This window comes from Erpetoichthys calabaricus, chromosome 16 (genome assembly GCF_900747795.2).
Source record: "Erpetoichthys calabaricus chromosome 16, fErpCal1.3, whole genome shotgun sequence".
Taxonomy (NCBI): Eukaryota; Metazoa; Chordata; class Cladistia; order Polypteriformes; family Polypteridae; genus Erpetoichthys; species Erpetoichthys calabaricus.
Window position 1 is genome coordinate 5,059,759 of NC_041409.2, and position 21,116 is coordinate 5,080,874.

Here is a 21,116-nt window from a genome sequence, read left to right on the forward strand (position 1 = left end):
TACGAGCACAATGGCAAAGAGCTCAGGGGGAAAGCAAACTGCTATTTCGCTTAAAATGAAGATGGAGCTTCTTAAGGCTGTTGATCAAAAACAGAAGACGAAAACTGAAAATCTGTAAAGATTTTGATATTGCTAACTCTACATTATCAACAATAATTAAAAAAAAGAGAGCAAATTACGGAAATGTTTGAACGGAGTAAGTTTGAGCCAGAGCGAAAACGGATGAGAACGGCCAAGCACGAGGATTTATTTGTTTGGTTCAAACAAGCGAGTTTTTAAAAAAACTTGAAAATTTTGTATTAAATTTCATTAAGTTCTTGTGAATGTTTTTGTTTCATTGATTTTTATTAAATACATGCATATATACATACTGTATCTATGTAAATAAAATGTACTCTAATATACTTAATTTTGTTGAATATACTGTATGTTTTTTTTGTAATATCCTTTAACACGAAATTCTTTTAACATGAAAAAATATTTCTGTCCCCTCAGTTTCGTGTTAAACGATTTTCACTGTATGTACAGGTTCAAAGTCAGTCAGTCATTTTCTAGCCCGCTTAGTCCCGAATAGAGTCACGGGGGTGCTGAAGCCTATCCCAGCTAGCATAGGGCACAAGGCAGAGACAAACTCTGGACAGGGTGCCAGTCCATCACAGCAGATTCAAAGTATTGCAAGGTTGCAATTCTCAAAGAACACATTCCCAGGGAGCATGTACCCCCTGTTGGATACGCTGCCACTGTACAACTTTAAAGAGAAGGGGCATTAGGGGGAGTATTGCACATCCTGCCCTAATACAAGCTTTGCATTTTTCCCTATTTTACACTACATTTACTTATTTGGGTGATGCCTTTAACCCAACCTCCATTTTGGAGCTGGTCCTAAGGCCGGATAAATGGGGAGGGTTGGTGACAGGAAAGGCATTTGGCCTTAAACATCATGCTGAAACCTATAAACCATCAAGCCCACAAAGAAGTGGGAAACAATGAAGAAGCTTAGGCTGACACCTTTATCCAAGGCGACTAACAACATTTATGATACAATTGGCTACGTTTCTTTTTTGGTGTTCCAATTGGTCAAGTGACTTGCTCATGGTTACACAGAGTCAGATTTGATTCCACAACCTCAAGGTTTGAAGTCCAAAGCCTTAATCCCTGCAGCACACTGCCTGCCTAATAATTTGTGTGTTTTCTTAAGATTTTCACCTTTCTGGATTTTCTCTTCTATTGCATTTTTACTTCCTTTTTTGCATATCTGCCTCCATTGGAGCCTGAATTTGCTAGTAAAATACTGCTGTTTACTTGCATTACATCATGTCTCTTTCTAAATCAGCTAATCTTCATCTGCATGGTGAGCACTGCCAACTGACATTTGCAATCCTAGTGCCCAGTGCTGCAGTCCAGCAGCTCAGATTTTCTTGGTGAGAATCCACCATTGAGGGACTGCAGTATATGAACTTCCATCTTTATAAATATGATAGGTTGGAGGGGATAGGAAAGGGAAAGGATGGATGGATGGATGAGGCCACAGAAGTTCACTCATTAACAGATAGGCCCAGAGTGAGACCCATAAATGGACTGGCACTCTGCCCCGGGTTTGCTGCATACCCACGCCTTGCACCGGAGCCTGCCAGGCTTTGAGAAATGAAAGAGTGATTGAATAATTTTTCATTTTGTTATTTTTTTGTGACATGCTACAAAATTTATAGTCCCTTTAAGCTGATTTTTTGCATAAAAAATAACCTGACTACTGAAAAAGACCATTTCTCAGCCCCATTTTTGAGTACTTAAAGTTTTGTTTTATTCCCATACAAGTTCTTCAAGTATTTCCTCTCAATCAGAACCGTGGCAGCAACCGACAAAACTGAAATTCTCCTTACCTACAACATCACATTGATTGCAATGACAAATCCTTAAGAAGTTTATTAAAAATAATAATTTTAATAATTTCAGCTGTTATTTAGCAGTATCTTCAGGCAGTTTAATTAAGATCTCAGTACTAAACTGGTGTCCTGACTGACCTTGGAATGACCCCACACATGGTCACCTCGGCAGAACTGGGAGCGCTCTTATTTACATCATCATAACCGGTATAGTCAGGAGAAAATCAGACGTGCTGTTGCAAACTGTTAACAGAACAACCCCAAAAGCACCCAAAAAACTTCCAAATGAATGGCTGAAACACTCAAATAAACTCAACTAGGTGGATAATTTGCAATGGACAAATAAGCAATAGGAATCAAAAAAGGACCCAAAACCACAAAAGAACAAATAAATAAACATCATTAATGCCCCACTGTGCTGCCCAACCCACGTGATTAATCTTGAAGAAAACATCATACGTGCAGAGTATACTTCATGATGAACATTGACTCAAGGCACTTTTCAGGCTTGTTTGACAATAACTACCCAAAAAGCCAGCAAGCAGAAGCAGGTGCAGTAACTGACATAGCACATACACTGTATGTACAGCATATTACGTAAAGGACATGGACAGACTGCATCCCAATAGGGTTAGATGGTGCAAAACCTGGATACTAGTACATTAAAACAGAGGGACAGTTGGAGAATGGCTCCCAGGGACACAGAGTCCCCCACTACACTAGGAGACAGCATTCCTCTCAAGGTGTTCCCTTTTGGACACTCACAGGGTTACATAGAAATTGTACCATCCATTGGGTGGTCCTGTCAGGGTCTTTGGGTGCCACTAGAGGGAGCTCTCTGCTTCACTGTTCTCAGGAGGGACTTTCTCCTGACCCCAAAACACCTTCTTGGGTGCAATGTTACAGCACCAGAAGTACTCTTGGGTCCCAGGTCTTGCGTTAAATATGCTATGCCACACTTCTCTTGTACCCTCTGACCACAGTACGTCCACCCACTAAGCCTCCTCTCCTTCTTGAAAGTAGATAAGACACAACGCCCAGAAAACCATCTGATCATTATGCCCTGTTCTGGCTGCTCACTGCACCTCTGAGCTGTAATTATTTAAAAGCGAGACCCCCATGACTAGCCACTGCTATAAGCAGCCAGATCCCATCTGTCTCTTGTTGAAGTCATCTGCTGCCATATGGTGACTAGGAAGAATAAAGTGAGCTACCAGCCAGTCCTCAATGGAACCTTCAGTGAACTGGTGCACCTGTGGAATGCAGGAATTCCAGGACACAGCCTCCTGCCCACCAGTAGCACTCATTTACACCTCCAAGGTGCAGGACCATCTTTCAAGTCTCTAGTTTAGGGTTGCTATCACTCTTCTGCCACTATGTGATGTTCTAGCCTTGCTATCCTTTAGATGCAAATGTTTGCATTTGATTAATAATAAGAATAAACATTTTATTTACATAGCACCTTTCCCATGCTCAAGTTTCATGATAAAAATACAAAACTTCAAAAATCTGTAAAGCAGTACTGAGCATTCAGAACTGAGTAGTGATGTGAATATGACTGATGAGTTTAATTTGGTGGAGCTGGATACACATGCTTACTCTTAATGGATATTTTTATAGCACTAGGGTGTGCACCGTGTTAGCCATTATGAATGTAGTGAGAAGTCAAGCAAAATGATACTTTTTATTGACTAACTAGAAAGATTACAGTATGCAAGCTTTCGAGGCAACTCAGGCCCCTTCTTCAGGCAAGATCTAAAAGGTGGATATTTTTAGAAATTGTTGCTTTCTGTGGACATTTGTGGAGAGAGAGAGACTAGGTGATCTTGTTTTTTTTTGGATTTGCCAATCAATCAGTCTTCTATTTTATATAGCACACCAATACAATATGCTTTACTGAGCTATAAAGGATACATTTTCAAAGAAACAAAATCCAACACTTTTCAATTACATGATATATTAGCTGAAAAACCCAATGTGTCCCAGGTATATCTCTGTAATAAAGTAAACATTAATGTGTTTTCTAAATGTCATTGCTGGCTGAAATGTCCCATCCGTCTTTGGCACTACTTCTCTATAAATTTCTCTGCTCTCATGAGTCGAGAATTTTTCTTTTTGGGAATGATTACATTCCATAATTGTAGTAAGTTCTTGCTGGGTTGGAACCATGAACATTATTACTTTGTATTTCCTGGTTCGCCGTGGTTTCATAAATAGATTTTTAACCCCATATGAATAAATTGGCTGGCTTGTTGAAGAATTTAATCAGTTATACTACCTGCATGTAAACTGGGTAGAAGTACTACTTTTTAGGTTGTACCCTCTTGTTAACTCCTATTCCTCCTATTACAGTGCATCCGGAAAGTATTCACAGCTCATCACTTTTTCCACATTTTGTTATGTTACAGCCTTATTCCAAAATGGATTAAATTCATTTTTTTCCTCAGAATTCTGCACACAACACCCCATAATGACAACGTGAAAAAAGTTTACTTGAGATTTTTGCAAATTTATTAAAAATTTAAAAATTGAGAAAGCACATGTACATACAGTAAGTATTAACAGCCTTTGCTCAATACTTTGTCGATGCACCTTTGGCAGCAATTACAGCCTCAAGTCTTGTTGAATATGATGCCACAAGCTTGGCACACCTATCCTTGGCCAGTTTGGCCCATTCCTCTTTGCAGCACCTCACAAGCTCCATCAGGTTGGATGGGAAGCGTCGGTGCACAGCCATTTTAAGATCTCTCCAGAGATGTTCAATCAGATTCAAGTCTGGGCTCTGGCTGGGCCACTCAAGGACATTCACAGAGTTGTCCTGAAGCCACTCCTTTGATATCTTGGCTGTGTGTTTAGGGTCGTTGTCCTGCTGAAAGATGAACCGTCGCCCCAGTCTGAGGTCAAGAGCGCTCTGGAGCAGGTTTTCATCCAGGATGTCTCTGTACATTGCTGCAGTCATCTTTCCCTTTATCCTGACTAGTCTCCCAGTTCCCCACAGCATGATGCTGCCACCACCATGCTTCACTGTAGGGATGGTATTGGCCTGGTGATGAGCGGTGCCTGGTTTCCTCCAAACGTGACGCCTGGCATTCACACCAAAGAGTTCAATCTTTGTCTCATCAGACCAGAGAATTTTCTTTCTCATGGTCTGAGAGTCCTTCAGGTGCCTTTTGGCAAACTCCAGGCGGGCTGCCATGTGCCTTTTACAAAGGAGTGGCTTCTGTCTGGCCACTCTACCATACAGGCCTGATTGGTGGATTGCTGCAGAGATGGTTGTCCTTCTGGAAGGTTCTCCTCTCTCCACAGAGGACCTCTGGAGCTCTGACAGAGTGACCATCGGGTTCTTGGTCACCTCCCTGACTAAGGCCCTTCTCCCCTGATCGCTCAGTTTAGATGGCCGGACAGCTCTAGGAAGAGTCCTGGTGGTTTCGAACTTCTTCCACTTACGGATGATGGAGGCCACTGTGCTCATTGGGACCTTCAAAGCAGCAGAAATTTTTCTGTAACCTTCTCTAGATTTGTGCCTCGAGACAATCCTGTCTTGGAGGTCTACAGACAATTCCTTTGACTTCATGCGTGGTTTGTGCTCTGACATGAACTGTCAACTGTGGACCTTATATAGACAGGTGTGTGCCTTTCCAAATCATGTCCAGTCAACTGAATTTACCACAGGTGGACTCCAATGAAGCTGCAGAAACATCTCAAGGATGATCAGGGAAACAGGATGCACCTGAGCTCAATTTTGAGCTTCATGGCAAAGGCTGTGAATACTTATGTACATGTGCTTTCTCAATTTTTTTATTTTTAATAAATTTGCAAAAACCTCAAGTAAACTTTTTTCATGTTGTCATTATGGGGTGTTGTGTGTAGAATTCTGAGGAAAATAATGAATTTAATCCATTTTGGAATAAGGCTGTGACATAACAAAATGTGGAAAAAGTGATGCGCTGTGAATACTTTCCGGATGCACTGTATGTTAGGTAGAATGCCCAGAGGGGGTTGGGTTGTCTCATGGTCCGGTACCCCTGCAGATTTTTTTTTTTCTCCAGCCATCTGGAGTTCTTTTCTTTTTGTTTTTTCTGTCATTCTTACTTTGTCTTTTTTTCTCTTTTTTTCATCATGTAAAGCACTTTGAGCTATAAATGTTGTTGTTGTTGTTGTTATTCATGATGAAAGTTTTGAAATGCTTGAATTTCCCAATTAAATTTTTGAAATGCCATGTAGGCTGGATTTTCAGTTGATTCGGCTTTATCATATATGCAGTGATGGACACCGCACATGGGCAGGTGTCCCTATCGGAATGGAGCATGGTTCCTTAACTGCATGGGAAGCCAAACCTATGATGCCACAAGAAACAGGGCGGAGATTGTCCTATCTCACCCAGAAGATAGGGAGAAGATGCCAACACGATAGTACATATGCTGACATCCCGGCTGGGTTGGACCCCGCAATGGTATAATGGAAAGACAAGGAGAGACAACATGGCAGGACTATGCCCTCCCCATCACCCCCCCTAGGCAATAGGAGGCACTTTCTGTGGGCGATGTAACCTGTGTGGATTGCCACAAGGCACTCTGGATATTGTAGTCCTGTAGAAAAGCCTTGTCGGATTCTGTGGGGGCTGCCAGGGGGTGCTGCAGGAATTCCTCATCCCTGCTTTATGGAACTTCTATTCGATCTGAAAGTACTTCCATCAGGTTATGCCCTAACACCGGAAGTACTCCTGGGTCCTAGATAAAAGAAGTCGGTGGACTTCATCCAGGCAATTCAGACTCGAGTTGAAGTGGACAAAGCTTTCCTGGGAGGTGTAGAGGATGAGAAAGGAAGAAAGAATGTGAAGAGAATTGTGTTTATTGTACTGCTAGAACCTCTGTGGAAGGTACTTGTGAAAATAAACTGTCTTTTTAAACGGGACTCGTGTCTGTGTAGCTGTGTCTGGGGTTTGGAGCTCTGTGGTGCCCCCCCTTTGGTTCACAACTCAAAATTTCATTAAGTCATTTTCAAATCATGCGGTTTTGCTCCACCATTACATCCCCATCCCTGATTGCATTTTTCAAATGCTGCATAGATTATATTTAAATTAGACCAAAGAAAACCTATATGCAAACCTTCATTGGGACAACATAATATGTGAGATTGCTTAGTAAACAAACCGACAAGATGCGATCTGAGGAGGAGTTAATTGAGGTATTAGTGCGTAAAAATAGATAAATAACATCAAACAAAGCCAAAACAATTCAAAATACAGAGAGAACGTGTTACAATTTTAGTTTATACAGGTGTCCCATTATAGACGAAAGTGACCTGGGTGACCCTAATACTTAGAGACCTGTTAATGAATGGAAACAATTATTAAAGACAAGATCAAGCTCCACATATCACATACAGATGAACGTGAAAACAGTCAGCGTCACTTTACAAGGGGAGATTGTGCTTCACAAACATACCAGATCGGTTGTGCATATGATATTATTTACATCAGCTTTCAAAAGCTTTTGATAAAGTAGCACACGAGAGGCTTGTAATCAAACTAAAAGACAGGAAGCAAAGGGCTATGGTGAGAGGAGCGAACTTTAATAGAATTAGGAAATGCTAAAAGCGGGCTCCCTCAGGGATCAGTGCTGGGGCCGCCACTCTATTTAATTCATATATGGTAAGTTTGTAGAAGGCACCACGCTAGGTTGATTGGCAGATACCTTATAGTCAGCACAATCATTGCAATGATTTGTGGCGAATGAGGTTTAATGTAGGTGTTTGATACTTGGGAGTGAAAATGCTACATTTGAGTACACATAGTGTCTGAAATTTGAAAGGTCGCCTTAAGAGAAGGACTCAACAGTTACAGTGAACTCACCATTGTCCACGTTCAGACAATGTATTGAAGCCATTAAGCAGGCTAATAGGCTATCAAAGGAGGTTATGCTGAATTTTTTAATATCTTTTTGATACTTAATCTGGAATATGTATATACTAGCTGAGTGTAGTCTTCGGGACGAAAAACAACCCAAAGACTCCTTAGCAATTTTACTACTATATATTCGTGAACTTGGAGACGCGTCAGCTAACTTTTAAGAATTACCCAGTGCAGAGGATGTGGACAAATCTTGTGCTTGCTGCCCCACTGGCCTCCGTAAGAAGACACTGGTGATACCATATCATGGCCGTATCGCTGGCATATGAGTTCTATTAATCTTTATCTTGAGAAAATACCCCCAGATAGATCATGTTTTTAGTGAAAACTTCAAGCCTTGCCCTCCATTACTGAGGTGTTTCACTTGCACGTTGTTGAGCCGCGGCATTTGCTTCGTTTTGACATTGTGTCTCTTCATCTGTGCCATTAGCATGACGTCGTTGTTGCGTGGTGGGGTTTGCTGCATGTGGGTTTTTTGCAGTGAGAAATGAGGTGCATGCAAGTGCCGAAAAAATTTTAAAGTGCATGCATGCGCCATCTAGTGGCTGTGGTTGAGTGTGAGCAGAGTGGACTTTCTCTATACGCACACAGGTCTTTCATTTATATACAGTATGTCTAATTTTTGTTAAAACAAATAAAGAGAAGAGCTATTAGTCTGGTTCAGGTACTGTGGAATATGAAATACAAGAAAAACTAAAAAAGTCTTTCTTCAAATTGAGAATCTGAAATACATGGAATAAGTGATCAAATATTGTAGTAGACTGAAGTACTTTAAGTACCTTCAAATCTCGACTTAAACCTTTTTTTAAAAAGTAAAGTGATGGATTCATGAGACAGGTTGGACTGAAGGGCATATCCTTGCCAATATGTGCTCTTAATTTCTTATTCAATAAGCCTGCAGACTTGAAGGCGCCAAAGAGGGACGCCACCAAGTCACAATCGCTACATGATCGGGCAGGAATGTGGTCAGCAGACACCCCTGACATTGATCCAGGATGGCACAATTTATAGTTCCTGCTACCTGTTTTATAATTTCAGTATTAGAGTGCACACCTCTGAGTTCCACCTACATTAACTCTGCATGTAACACTTTGAAATTTTTCCCCTTTACATTTTTGGAGTTTATTTTTTTTCTTATCATTAACTAATTACTTTGTTTAACTAGATGAGCTGAGATTTAAGAATATTCGTTTTTTCCCTTCAGCTAGTGTCAAGAAGCACAAAAATCTTCTCCCATCAGTCTTAGGTTATTTTAGCAGCATTATTAGCCACCAGTTATATTTCATCTTCTGACCCACTTATCCAACAAATTTCAAAATTGATATCAAAACCATTCAGCAATACTTCTGACATGGACAGCTGCAGTATGATTTGCAAAAAAAGAAATTAAAATTATTCGTCTTTAACTGAAAGCTGCTCACTTTGTGATTTAGGGTGATTTAGGACATTTGCAGGGTGCATACATGGCTAAATGAGGCAATTTAACCAGCAACCATAGTAATATAGGTGTGACTTTTAGAATCGCAGGATGTGACTGTTGGTTCATTGTAGGGCACAGTTTGTGTCATTCACCTTGTGAAAAAATTAGTCACATCTAAAACAAGTGAAGGTTTTTTAACCACAGGTTGGGACAGAAAAATATAGGAAAGTTTTGAGAACATCTATCTATCTATCTATCTATCTATCTATCTATCTATCTATCTATCTATCTATCTATCTATCTATCTATCTATCTATCTATCTATCTATCATCTATCATATTGTGCCTTTCACATCTATCTATCTATCTATCTATCTATCTATCTATCTATCTATCTATCTATCTATCTATCTATCTATCTATCTATCTATCTATCTATCTATCTATCATTCTTAATTGTGGTGTGCTACTGTCTGATATTCTTTTCAAAATAAATACTCAGTTATAAAAATGTGGAGGCATTCCCACAAATTCAGAGTTTCGCCACTTACTCACTCTGTGGCTATAATGGATCTTACCTCGGCGCTGTATTAACAGAAACATATAACAAGTCAGCACATCCACACTATCAGTAATACACACACTCAGCACTTTCTGAAATTCTTATTGAGCCACTGCTACATATCAAATATCTTACATCATATATGAAAGCCAGGACCTCTAGATAACATCACACCATTTGCGAAGTCAAAGTAACTGAGGACAGGGCTATGCACTGAGCCATCATGCTGCCATTTGCTGAACTTCACTAATTAAAAATCCTAATTATGACACAATTTGGATTATGTGATAGTGCCATAATAATAAACCAAATCATAAAATAATAAATACAGTAATTCATGAACCAGTAATTCTTATAGTATATCAGAAACAAACATCATAGCCTACATGTTACTTTAATTGTATGTTTATTCTACAATCTAAAGCATATATGTCACAGGTAATGTTATCTCTGATGTGCAGGAAATATTAATAATATTAGCAGATCAACTAATTTATTCTTATTAGTAACTGCTGAACATAAAATAAAACAAAGGAAGATACAAGCTGTGTCAAGCCTTTCACTGTAATGACTTTGGTTCTTCTGTTGGCAATAAATAACAGAACTGGTTTGTGATACGTCATCCTCACCTTGTCTGTCTTCTGACCCTTTAAAAAGTCATGTTTGACTGATTTTGGAAATATGACAAAGCACACTGGCCAGACAAGATGCTACTGTGGTGCTTCAATTGTCTATAATAGCAGTGTAAGTGAGGTGAACAGCTGATAAGTAACAACTGGATAGATAGATAGATAGATAGATAGATAGATAGATAGATAGATAGATAGATAGATAGATAGATAGATAGATAGATAGATAGATAGATAGATAGATAGATAGATAGATAGATAGATAGATAGATAGATAGATAGATAAACGTGTGACTCTTAGCTACATTAACCCATCATGGTCATACAAATGTCATGATTTTTGTTTGTGGTATAGACAAAGATATCCTAAATACAGAAGGTATTATTATCATCCGCCGCCATTAGTCCTCTCATTTTCTAACTTACTTATTCAGTTCAGGGCTCTGGGGGGAAGGTGTCTGTCCTGGCAGCACTGGGCCAAAGGCAGGAACCAAACCTGGATGAGATGCCAGTCGATCACGGTGCACCCTTATGCATACTCACTCATACCGGGCCAATTTAGAATTGTCAGTTAATCTAATATATACAGTTTATGTGAAAGGAAAACCAGTACCTGAAAAAGACATAGGGAGAACATGCAAACTGCCCAGACTTGAGGTGTGAGGAAGCAGTGCTAATAACTGTCATTGTGCCTTGCGTTATTTATTATTAGTAGTAGTATAGGATTATAGGCTCATCATCATTATTATTAAGTAATAGCAGCACAATAGGTAGCACTTCTGCTTCGTGGATCCTGTACCTGTGAGATTTTTCCTCTCTCATTTTAAGTCTGTCAGACTCTACAATGGTTACACTGTAAGTAGGTCTATGGTGGACTGACAACCTATCCAGGGTCACATCCTATGTTATGGCCATGACAGGCTCAGTACTGCTGAAAACTGGATTAACTAAAAACATGTGGCACATCATATCTAACTCTTCTTCTCAAATGCATATGAACAAGTGTTCCAAATGTGTTCTTGCTGTTACTTGATATAACATTCTGTACCTTACCTTAATATAAAATTGTACACGTTACACTGTAATGAAAAGAATTATAATATTATTTCGAATCAGAAGGAACAAATCCTGTAATAACAACTCTGAATTGGAGGCGTGAAATAATTACTATTGCTATAATTCTGAATGCTTAATAACAACGTATTTAACAAAGTAATAATAGCAGCTGCGCAAATATGCTCCTCTATTATTATATACACCCGTGCATTTCTAAACCGGAATAAATAAACAGAAAACTCAAGGAACAAAGAAACAATCCCGACTTTTGTCACCATCTCTGCTTGCTTCACCACTCATTTGTACTCTCAGCCAGGCATCCATTTTCTAATCCGTTCATCCCCGCTCAGGTTGCGAAGGAGCCGAAGCCCGCTCTGCTACTAGGGCTGGCATTAAGTCGGTCGGTAATCGTCCAGATGCGTGACCGGCACCGCGGGTCTGGTAGCCGTGCTGTGTTGCAATTAACGAGGTACAAGTCAACGCAGCACGTTTCGTTGGAAGTTAGCGAGCTGTCCTGGCCGAATTAACAACTTGAGAGTATACACAAAACCTTAAAATAAAACAAAAGGTGCCAGAGCGTATTGTGTCTTTCAGCGAGAAGCTTACGCGTTTCACTGCGTCATTACTGCCAAGCCGTTTTGGTTTATTTACTCTGCTGTAGAGGACAGCGAAGGCATCTCAGAGTGTCAGTTGAGCAATGAAGCGCTTGACAACGCTGCTCACCAGCAAGAGACGGGGTTAGTGCAGCGCCTTTAATAACATTCCTTCAACCCTGATCGTCCTGTAATGCACACTTTCATCTGGTTTACCTTTGATGCTTTAGAAAACCACAGCAACGCCTTCTATCTATCTATCTATCTATCTATCTATCTATCTATCTATCTATCTATCTATCTATCTATCTATCTATCTATCTATCTATCTAGTGCCTTTCATGTTTATCCATTTTTCTGTTACATATTGCCGTTCATGTCTTTCTCTCTGTCTCTCCCATGTATATTTGTTTTTATCCATCTCACCATTACATATTGCCTTTTATATCTATCTATTACATACTGTAGGCCCTTTTGTATCTATCTGTATATCAATTGTACCTTTCACGTGTCTCTCTCTCTATATCGGTCTATTTATATATTGCCTATCTATAAATATATCTTTCAATGTATGTGGGCCTGTGTATATATTATATAGTTACATACATCTAGCAAATTAGCAAACTAGCTTCTATACCTGTATGGTGCATTTCAAATGTATCTATAATATAGTGCCTTTCACATATCTATCTATCTATCTGTACTTTTATATATTACCCTCTTTATAAATCTGTTTTTATACAGTATGTGTGTACACCTATCTTGCTGTTATATAGTGCCTTTTGCATCTAGCTATCTAAGTAGCTAGCTTGCTATCTATTATACAGTGCGTTTCACATCGATTATATAGCACCTTTCACATCTATCTATCTATCTATCTATCTATCTATCTATCTATCTATCTATCTATCTATCTATCTATCTGTATCTATTATACAGTATAGTGCCTTTCATATCTATCTGTCTATCTATACTTTTATATATTACCCTCTTTATAAATCTTTTTTTATACAGTATGTGTGTACACCTATCTTGCTGTTATATAGTGCTTTTTGCATCTAGCTATCTAACTAGCTATAGCTTGCTAGCTATTATACAGTGCGTTTCACATTGATTATATAGCACCTTTCACATCTATCTATCTGTATCTATTATACAGTATAGTGCCTTTCATATCTATCTATCTATCTATCTATCTATCTATCTATCTATCTATCTATCTATCTATCTATCTATCTATCTATTATACAGTATAGTACCTTTCATATCTATGTATCTATCTATCTATGCTTTTATATATTGCCCTTTTTATAAATCCACTTTTATATGTATGTGTACCTGTCTATCTTGCTGTTATATAGTTTAGTGCCTTTTGCATCTAGCTATCTAAGTACCTAGCTTGCTAGCTATTATACAGTGCATCAGATCTATTATATAGCACCTTTCACATCCATTTATCTATCTATCTGTATCTATTATACAGTATAGTGCCTTTCATATCTATCTATCTATCTATCTATCTATCTATCTATCTATCTATCTATCTATCTATCTATCTATCTATCCTTTTATATATTGCCCTTTTTATAAATCCACTTTTATATGTATGTGCACCTGTCTATCTTGCTCTTATATAGTGCCTTTTGCATCTAGCTACCTAAGTAGCTAGCTTGCTAGCTATTATACAGTGCATCAGATCTATTATATAGCACCTTTCACATCCATCTATCTATCAGTGTCCAGTTGCATTCTCTCACCCCAAATCTCCGGGTCTTTCAGTAATGCCCGGTAGTTTGTTCCTTACTCTACTGTCGCGTGTTTATCAGACCTGCTTTCACCTTTTTCACTAATATCCCATGTGCAGGCTGACTTTAATCTCTGGAGAGCTGCACTGGCTTATCCCACTCTCCTCTTGTGAAAGTGTCCCAACAACTTGAAGCCTGCATTTTACTGCCAGCCTGTGGACTAGGGTGCAGATGCTACACCTGGTACTCTATGGTCTTTGACAGTAGTGTGCTGCCAACACAAACACTCTTCCTCGTATCCCGGGCCGGTGTATTTTGGAATCTGATAAGTTACCGAGCCCTCCTCCCAGACGTGTGCCATACGTACTGAACTCGAGCATCTTCGTTTCCTCAATGCACCATGACAAAAGAAGAAGAAGGTGCAGTGCACACTTGGGTCTGTGGATGTGTGTGTTCGGCGGTGTGTGTGGACCCGTTTCATCCATTTGGGCGTCCCGTTTTCTGTTCACTGACTGATTTAACAAAGAGGCCTACTTGCTGAAAACGATTTCACTCGATTCCTGTTAATTTTCATGCACGCGGGTTTTAGAATTGGAATAATTGCTCTTAACATTTGTTGTCAAAATTAATAATTCATCATGAAAAAAAACAGAGACCTATATGCAGACCACATTGGTGAATTTGGGGGGATGATGATGATGATGGTTTTTAATTTGTATTCTAACAGAACGTCGCAGTTTTCGAAATCACAATGCATTATTGCTATCGTCTGATATACTGCACCAATTGTCGCTATTCTGATATTTTCTACAATGGCATGCAAAGCCAGAAGAGGTCTTATGCCAGCTCTCCGCACCCTGGGGAGACGGCAGTGTTACTTACCGTTGTCTTGCGGAGCCGCCAGCGCTCTCTCCGGGTTGAAGTAAGACATGATCACCACGGTGTACGGAACCCAAAGACAGCTCCGGCGCACCATGTTACATGTATTCCAAAATCCAAAGCTGCACGCATCCGAGCGATTTAATTTTGATCGTTTTGATTAGCGAATCGCCCTCCTGTAATGCTGTCTAAAAAGAAGTAAACTCGCTTTTTATAAAGAATACACTTATAATGGAGTGTCTGCTCATCCTATGCAATGGGGAAGCGCTGCCAGAGATTTCGCATACGCCGAGCCCCCACCGCCCCCCCCCCCCCCCCACCCCACCGTCTCCTGTTTCTCCATCTCTCTCTCTCTCTCTCTCTCTCTCTCTCTCTCTCTCTCTCTCTCTGCTTCTCTCGCTCGCTCTTTTGCTTTTTCTCTTTTTTCTTGTCAGCGTATATATGGCCACATCCAGAAATAACCAATAAATAAAGTGGAACATCAGTCTCTCTCCCTCCCTCGCCTTCCCTTCAGTGTTTGGTCCACCTGTAATGATCTGTACTATCAGACAGAAATATTCGGTCCTCAGGTCCCCTGACTGTCTTTCTTTTCGTCTATTGGGCTTAGGACTATTTGCAGCTCTCCTTTATTTCAACAATAGACTGCAAATAGGAGGGGAAAATGCTGGTTAAATTTGCAGCTAAAAGATCAGTGCCAGACGTCTAGTTTCTTCATCACCCCCAAGCCCACACTCCACACACATAGACTCACACTTAACATCTGCCTTTTTTTATTCAGTACTTCGTATCAGGAAACGGGGCCAGCTGTTGTCTCGGCAAGTCAGTCCGCTCCCCTGCTTGTCAGTCTGACGCTTAAAGACGAGCTGGCTGTCCAGGCATATGTGCTAAATTCAGTCTTTTCCCTCCGTCTCTCGCTCTTTTTAAGTCGTCTGTCTTAAATGCACCGCACATCGCCGGCCCTAAGAGATGTATTCATATCAGCAATGAGACACTAAAATCGAGATTGCGAAGGAGGCCCCGTTTTGGTGCCATTAATATAAAAGCGTCTTTCTTTCAAACGAGGGTGTTTCCAAGAAAATAAATCAACATTTATCAATACAAATGATTTTAAACGCTGAGATCTGCGTAGATAGGCCCTACATACAATTATCCCAGTGATCTTAAATGTCAACACATACGATCGTTGCTTTATTGTCAATATGAACGGTAATCTAAATATCTGGACAGATTATGCAGCATCCGCGTCCTTCTTCACCCCTCCTCAGCGCTTCGCTTCTGATTACTGTCTAATTGTCATCACAGTGCTTTTGGTGTAAACGTGCATTTTGTCTAATTTATTCATCGGCCTGTCCAGTTTATTTATTTATATGTTTGTTTGTTTATTTATTTAGAAGTATGTCTTACAAAGATCGCTCCAACCCTTCGAGCGGATCGCTTTGGGAGGCGGTTGCCTAGCGACCTCTAGATCGCTCAGTACCAGCCTTCAGGAAACCTCGGCAATCCGCCGTTTTCATTGCAGTTCCTAATTTATTTACCACTCCGGAATTCCTGTATCCATTTTCTAGCAAATTAATTATATTTAGGACGTTCCTAGAGCATGGATACGCTTAACACTGTCGGTGTTAGCTTCGCCCCCTTCGTCTACTTGCATTGATTGTTCACAACCGCTAGATGACGACAAGAAGTCTGCTCTTTGGAGAGACGGGAACTTTCAAATTGAGTGAAATCAAGTTTATTGTTATATGTACACAGTGCAATCAAATTGTTCCTTGCATGTTTCAACAGAACGGTTGACAAAAACGCAATACAAAAAACACAGATAAGTAGACACCGGACGATAGCAGCTGGACCACAGCAGTGACGTGCGGTGAGGTTCATGGCTGGTGAGGCACTGACTGCTTCAGAGTCAGATTTACAAATATATGAACCCAAAAGTGCAGCTTATTCACTATTCAATTGGTAACATGCACATTGGCTACTGGTTATGTTTCATATCTCATCAGCATTCTTTACACACACACAGGTACACATTTGGATAAGAAAGAACGTTACATTTATAAAGGCGAGAGAGTGCGGAGAGAGCGGATTTGCTCCTCGCCCTCCATGTGTTCTAAATTTGCCTTTGCAATTCTATAATTCACACTCATATATATACAATGAAAGTATTGAGTGGTGTACAAAAAAAAACGGATTTCAATTTTGACCTTAATTGAAATATTTAGTTGTTATTAAAAGCATTTTGTGATGCTTTAATCAATTTTAATACAGACTCTTCAACAAAAGGATAACAAGAAAAACAATATTTTATTTAAGGTCAAAATTAAGTTTTTAAATATTAGATTGTTTTTTCTTAGTCTGATCCCATTGTTTATAAAATTGAAAACCGTTTATGGTCTTACCTTAATTTGTAAATGAAGTCCATAAGTCTATCCTCCTCCACTTTCTTCTAAAAGTCCTTCTTATTTTCTTGTAGTTTTAAAAGTCTCTCCTCCTCGATGGAGATCGTCGCACAGAACAGCAGCAGCTTCAAGTGCCTGTTGGGCTCACGTGCGCCCCCTGCGTCTTACCTTGTGACTTTTCACTGCGGTTTTATGTTCGATCAGCAAGACTAAATATGTCACACACATTCATTAAAGATATTAGCAAGACTGTGGACTGTGGAAAGTCAAGGTGTATAATGAACGTGTCGGCAAATATTATATTGGCGACATACAGAGGGACAGCAACAACACTCGCTAAATGCATGTATCAACCCAATGTGTGAGGGAGAGCGCAGTCCAAGGTGAGGTGAGGCTCTTCGCTGCCGCCTCTGGTGTTTCTCCCCTGTACTTGAACAGGAAATGCGCTCATTCAGCGATTTCGACTATAGAAATGATCAAAATTATTGGAATCATACAGAAAACAAATTTATAGCAAAGACCAGTGGACACATTTATTTTATGTTATCATTATTAGTTTTTTTTACTTTTCATGATGAGCCTCACCTGACCACACATCCCTGGACCACTGCCATGAAGAGCAGAAGCTTCATCCATGCCGTCCTGGGTGGAAGACTTGGTGAGGACCTAAGCTATAAACTGTAAAGCTTGCAGGCCCTTTGTCAAAAAGTTACACCAGAAGGTCTCAAAAGAGTGTATACCTAAAGAGGATCTGGACAACTGAAAATACAGTATATCACTGTAAAAACTGCCAGCATTTCACAGGAGTTAACTGTCATTGTCACCATAAAATGCTGTACTGAGAACTGTACCATGCAATCACAGCAGGCTAATGCAGCAAATTACTGTAACATTGTAATGGGACTACAGCATTTTCAATATATTTTCATACTGTTTCACTTATACAGTATGTGTGGTAAGATGACAGTTAAAAGTAAAAACCTGGCTACAGTGACACTGATGGAAACTTGTTTGATATTGTACCAACAGTAGAAAGTTTTCATTCACACAGAACCACACACACAAGGAATGAGTGACCCAGTAGTGAGGAGGACTGGAGAACGACTTTAGGGGTCTCCAAGACTTGTACATTTTGGGGATAATAGGCAAATATACTGTAAAAATACATTACATTAGCTCTGCATTTTCACAGTCAAAACACTGTAATACAATAAATGCTTCAAGCAATGATTTTAAATATACTGTACATAAACTTACATTTAAGCAGTGTTTTAGCTGTATTCATTAATTGTTTCAATGTGCAGGACTATTTTTATGAATAACTAGCTGATTACCCAGTGGCTTCGCTCACTGAGTGCAAGGGAAAAAAAGAAAATGTAGTATTTATAAAATAAGTTTGTTAATTGCCAATTTTATTTTTCAGCAAATAAACAGCACTTACAATAACATAGAAATCAATATAAACAACATTATTAACATCATCATCATATGAGAATATGAAGTAATATATAAGAAGCGCATTGCATATAAATATAAATTATTAAACAGTAAAATCTTCTATAATTTGCTACCTTGGCTGTTCGTTTGTCTGTCCAGGATTTTAAATCACTTGTAGCTCATAAACCGTTTCACCTATTGACTTGAAATTTGGTACACATATACTACGCGACGTCTACTATCCGCTTTCGGGGTGATGATTTTATTACTCTTTTTATGTTTATTTTATTTTATTGTAGAATCAACTCTCGGCAGCGCGCAGCAGGGCGGCCGTGCGGCGCATGCGTACGGACGCCGTTCTCATTCCCTACCAACTTCGCTAATCATTCTTGAGGCAGATTAAAGACTTAAGTGCCAGATTAAATGGAATGTTAAAGAAAACGTACTAAGTAATTGCAACACAAAAACTAACTTAATCAGTTTTAATGCAAAAAGATGCCAACGAAAGAGAAGCAGCGGGCCGCTAGGGTGGAGTAAAGAAGAGCTGCTCAGGAAGCAGCAAGGACATCAACCTCTGAGCAAACGAATGCTAAACGTACAGAGAAAGAGGATGAATACTAGGAATGCTCAAGTCGAGTGTATTCACTGCACGTTATCGTGCAGTGCGCCGTTACTGGTATTTTGATAAAAGAATTTGAACAACATATAAGAAGCGTATAAATTATTAAACAGTAAAACATTAACATTTAAGAAGTAAAGATACATTGAGTATACTACTGCAGTGCTTTCGGGTACACTACATTTTTTGTTTGCCCATTATGTGCATAAATGTATACATTTTTTGGTGTACCTACCTGAGAACACGTGACATATAACTGACCGTGGGAAAAGCATGGATTTTAAACACGCGTTGAGTTCATCTGCTGGTGTCCCTCATGGAATAACTGCTAATGTTTGACGAAAATCTCCTGTGAGTAAAACGACAATACCTCCCATTATTTTGGTAGGATCTCTGAGATCTTGTATTGTTCGGTTCAAGGCTTCATAAGCTCTTTTATGTGCCATGGTGCACTCATCCCAATCTATTATCTTTGAATGTTGCAAGACTTTTGCCTTTCCAGAGCCCTTGCATATGTTTCAAATTGGATTTTCGTCACGAGCGAGGTTTAATGGTAATTGCAATGCTGAATGTGCTGTAAGGCCTCCATCTAATAATGTAGAAGCGATTCAAGAAGTAAAGATAAATTGAGTACTACTGCAGTGCTTTCAGGTAAACTACATTTTTTGTTTGCCAATTACGTGCATAAATGTATAAATTGTTTGGTGTACCTACCCGAAAACACATGACATAACTGACCGTGGGAGAAACATGGATTTTAAACATGCGTTGAGTTCATCCGCTGGTGTCCCTCGTGGAATAACTGCTAATGTTTGACGAAAATCTCCTGCGAGTAAAACGACAGTGCCTCCTATTATTTTGGTAGGATCTCTGAGATCTTGCATTGTTCGGTTCAAGGCTTCATAAGCTCTTTTATGTGCCATGGTGCACTCATCCCAAACTATTATCTTTGAATGATGCAAGGCTTTTGCCTTTCCAGAGCCCTTGCGTATGTTGCAAATTGGATTTTCGTCGTGAGCGAGGTTTAATGGTAATTACAATGCCGAATGTGCTGCACGGCCTCCATCTAATAATGTATAAGCGATTCCCCATGACGCTACAGCCAGAGCTATGTCACCATTCGCTCTCTTGGCAAGAATAAGGTTTATTAAGAATGTTTTTCCTGTTCCTCTGTGGTCATACGTAATTTCCGTTTCAAACACGAAAAGAATTTTATATATATAGATTGTTGTAATGCTACAAAGTCACAATAGCACAGAAAATGTCATTTGCATACAGTTAGTATATTTCCATAAGGACAATTCCTCTTGCAACAACACTGCAAACTGTTCTCGATGGCCCTGACAACTTCACACTGTGAGAAAGGAAAATGTAAAGGTGGCAAGTAAACAAATTGTTCTGTGTGCTGAAGGGTTTTTTGTTTGTGGTTATGGAAACTAATTTATGGTGTTTGTTTCAATAAACTGGTGAAGCTGAGTTCTCCCAACATCACAAAAGCATCAACCTTTCCTTTTCCACTACATAAAATAATTCTATGTAGCATAAACAAAAATGACAGTCTTTATGTCTGCTGGCGAAATGATTGGTAGTTGTTTAAATGTTTGGTTACATAAAAGTTTATCTCATGAAACCCTTTGACTAAAATCGTTCTTAGTAAATTACTGGCTACTGACTTGCAATGCTTTTACATTTTAACATCTTGCCTGAAGAAGGGGCCTGAGTTGCCTCGAAAGCTTGCATATTGTAATCTTTCTAGTTAGCCAATAAAAGGTGTCATTTTGCTTGGCTTTTCTCTACAGTTAACATGTAGAAATTCAGAAGGTTATTGAAATTGAACAGCAGCGTACTGCTACATCACTTTAATTTTTTGGCCTATTTTACTGTGAAGTCACTCTATAGTTTTGTATTTTTGTTGTAATATTCTGTAATATAATACAGTAAAGTACTGAGAAAGTCATGCAATTAGTAGCTAGTAATTTACTG

At 39.4% G+C, this 21,116-nt stretch overlaps 1 protein-coding gene across 1 annotated transcript in view; it reads right to left on the reverse strand.

The window, feature by feature from the left end:
• Positions 1 to 14,993, reverse strand: part of LOC114666835 (uncharacterized) — a 117,028-nt gene extending 102,035 nt beyond the window's left edge. Inside the window, exon 1 of the mRNA XM_051920134.1 lies at positions 14,682 to 14,993. Within this exon, the coding sequence (XP_051776094.1) occupies positions 14,682 to 14,775 (94 nt within the window). The 5' untranslated portion in view covers positions 14,776 to 14,993. The remainder of the gene's footprint in view (positions 1 to 14,681) is intronic.
• Positions 14,994 to 21,116: the final 6,123 nt, after the last annotated feature.